The following is a 3,369-nucleotide window of genomic DNA, read 5'->3' as shown; positions in this document are numbered from 1 at the left end:
CTCCCTCCCTCCCTCCCTCCCTCCCCTCTCGCTTTCCTTCTTTCCTTCTTTCCATCTTTCTTTCTTTTTGAGGTTATGTGGTAACCCAGACTAGTTTTGAACACACTATGTACTTGAAGATGACCTTGAACTCCTGATCCTTCTGCCTCTGCCCACTAAAAGCTAAGATTACAAGTGACTGTGAAGTGCATTGAGAGCTGAGCATTTCTTAAAGTCTTGAAAATCTTCAGTCCTCCTAAAGGAGTTTAATTCAAACTGGTATCAGACAGGATAGTGTTGCCTGGCTTCTCACCAATCCCTGGGTACCAGGGATTGAACCCAGAGCCTTGTGCATTCGTACCAAGTGCTCTATCACTAAGCTACACCACCTCAAACACTTATTTTAGGTTCACCAATAGATTCTTATGTGTGACCAGTGACTGGAGCCACTAGTCCAACCCAGCAGGAATCAGTAAGGAGTGGTGGGGTCTTTCAAAGGATGCTGTGGTAGCCTGAATTTTTAATAACTGTACAGAGTAACCACCTCCCTTATTTCTCCAGATGGTGCTCCTGGCCAGATGTGAGGGGCACTGCAGCCAGGCATCACGCTCTGAGCCCTTGGTGTCCTTCAGCACTGTCCTCAAGCAACCTTTCCGTTCCTCCTGTCACTGCTGCCGACCCCAGACTTCCAAGCTGAAGGCTCTGCGTCTGCGCTGCTCAGGGGGCATGCGACTTACTGCCACTTACCGGTACATCCTCTCCTGTCACTGTGAGGAATGCAGCTCCTGAGGCTTGCTGATGATTGGCTTTCTGGCTGGCACAACCACAGGAGCAGTTCAACCTGCTAGAGAAGGACTGGCAAGAAAAGAGTTAAGGCAGATAAAGATGAAGCAAGTCCCATAGGATTTTGCATATTCTTGTCCTAAAGACTCAATGTGCTTTTGACAGAAAGTTACTCTGGGAACTTGCTTTTCATTCCCATCTCCTTTCCCTGGAAGAATTTCTTTTGGTTACTTTTCAGATTCAGGCATTTCCCCTGTTGGCTCTGATTGTGGTTTGGGTGCCTGACAGCTCTGCATTAGTGGGAAAATGTGGGGCCCTGTGCAAGAGCATGTCAGGCTGTTCCTATTTGGTGCATATTAGGGAAAAATTTACCTAACTCTCCTTAAGAGATCTTCGGTTTTTGTTTCGCCTTGTCATTTTGGTCTAAGATTTGCCTCTAAAGGTTCCTGGTTTCAAGATCTGGACACCAAGTCCATGGATATGTTTAGTGAGGTTTACTCACAGCCAGCTAACTGCTACTAAAATAACTAACACACGGGTTCTTTCATGTGACAGCGGGACTCCTGACCACTATAGTTCAGAACTGACTGAGGGGATATAAAGGTGGCAGAGGAATTTATAATCTGAAGCCTTTTGTGAGGAAACAGGTTTTTACACATACACACTCAGATGGATCCTGCACTGACTCTGGAGAAGGCATACATTATACTTGGTGTGGGGAACACGCCATACTCCTAATTGAGCATTAGTCAAGCATGTAGGAATCTACTTGTGGGTGTGCAATAGCGTCAGCCACATCTTAGCTATATCCACCTGTCTATGTGAAGCTTGTTGCCATAGTGGTGGCCCGACTTATTGTCTGAAATTTTTGTTTCAATATATTTTTGGTCCTTGAAGCTCAAATTTTGAAGTCCCCCATGTTTTCAAATAAAAATAGAGTACCTTCAAAATTTTGGCTGTGTTATTATTTCCTCCTCTTCCCCCTCCTTTCTGCTCCTCCCCCTCTCTTCTTTAATATCCTTCTATGATGCGGATATAAGATCCATGTAGCTACTGTTTGAACATCTACAAGGATATGGTACAGGTATGGACAATAAAAGGGAAATGAGTTCCAGAATGCATGATGGAAACCTTAAAAAAGTAATATACTGTGGTAGGTGGGCTTGGCTGTAGGCCTCAAATTTTAGCACCAAAGCTGATACATTATGGCTTTCTTAGGTACCATGGTGTGAAGTAGAGATTTTTTTTTATCCTTTTTGATTTCTTTACTTTTCTCAGAAAAGATAAAGTATCCACAAGTCACGGTAACAGATGCAGCAGGACAGAGCCCACAAACAACAGTTTCTGTACCATTTGAAGGTATGTGCTCTAAACCTAAAGGCACTACTATGATCCTCCTTAGCACTTCAGGAATCATAACATTGGAATAGCATTATGTCCACTACAGGCACCTCAATGTGAATCCTAGCATGAAAATTCAGTTTCCAGGGCAACCTTGATATCACACTGTCCTGATCAACCAGAAATGACAGTGCTCCCCACTGTTAACACAACTAACCTGTGAATTATTTTTCCTGCATAAATGATGGTTTTCTACACTCTTCACATTTTGGTACCACGTTCACATAATTTTATGAAAGCTAGCAAAGTTAAATTTGTATTCATGACTTTGAAACAGGAAAAAAAATACCTTGAGTTTGATTTTAATAGTCATTGTGATGGTGATGGGGCCAGTTCACTGAACTGGAAGATGTCCTCATCCTGAAAGCAAATTTAAAATAGTAGTTTGGACCATGGGGGTCCATCCCATAATCAGCCACCAAACGCAGACACTATTGCATATTCCAGCAAGATTTTGCTGAAAGGACACTGATATAGCTCTCTCTTGTGAGGCTATGCCAGTGCCTGGCAAATACAGAAGTGGATGCCCACAGTCATCTATAGGATAGAACACAGGGCCCCTAATGGAGGAGCTAGAGAAATTACCCAAGGAGCTGAAGGGGTTTGCAACCCTATAGGTGGAACAACAATATGAACTAATCAATACCCCCAGAGCTTGTGTTTCTAGCTGCATATATAGCAGAAGTCGGCCTAGTCAGCCATCATTAGGAAGAGAGGCCCCTTGGTCTTGCAAAATTTATATGCCCCATAGAGGAGAACACCAGGGCCAGGAAGTGGGAGTGAGTGGGTAGGGAAGCAGGGTGGGGGGAGGGTATAGGGGATATTTGGGATAGCATTTGAAATGTAAATGAAGAAAATATCTAATAAAATAATTAAAAAAGAAAGACCTAAATTTAACACTTAAAGTTATATAGTTATAGAACCCTCTCTTTTAATTAGGGTCTTGCTATGTTTTCCAGACTGGCCTTGAATTCTGAACCCTCTTGTCTGAGCCTCCAGAGAGCACTGCCACACCCAGCTAAATGGTTATAATTCCTACCAGACAATGAAAGGATTTATTTCTAGCCAGAGTTGAGGATTTCTTTCATGTTGCTAATCAAAAGTAGAAACAGCTGGAGAGATGACTAGGCAATTATTGCTGTTTCAGAGGACAGGGGTTTGGACCTCAGCAACCACATCAGGTAGCTTACAAATGCCTGGTACTTA

At 43.2% G+C, this 3,369-nt stretch overlaps 1 protein-coding gene across 1 annotated transcript in view; it reads left to right on the top strand.

Annotated features, from left to right (window-relative positions):
• The window catches only part of Ndp (norrin cystine knot growth factor NDP), a 24,435-nt gene extending 22,723 nt beyond the window's left edge, over positions 1–1,712 (top strand). Inside the window, exon 3 of the mRNA XM_021188476.1 lies at positions 541–1,712. Coding sequence (XP_021044135.1) covers positions 541–768 — 228 coding nt within the window. The 3' untranslated portion in view covers positions 769–1,712. The remainder of the gene's footprint in view (positions 1–540) is intronic.
• Positions 1,713–3,369: the final 1,657 nt, after the last annotated feature.

This window comes from Mus pahari, chromosome X (assembly GCF_900095145.1).
Source record: "Mus pahari chromosome X, PAHARI_EIJ_v1.1, whole genome shotgun sequence".
Taxonomy (NCBI): Eukaryota; Metazoa; Chordata; class Mammalia; order Rodentia; family Muridae; genus Mus; species Mus pahari.
The sequence above is the reverse complement of the archived record's forward strand: the minus strand, read 5'-3'. Positions and strand labels throughout refer to the sequence as shown.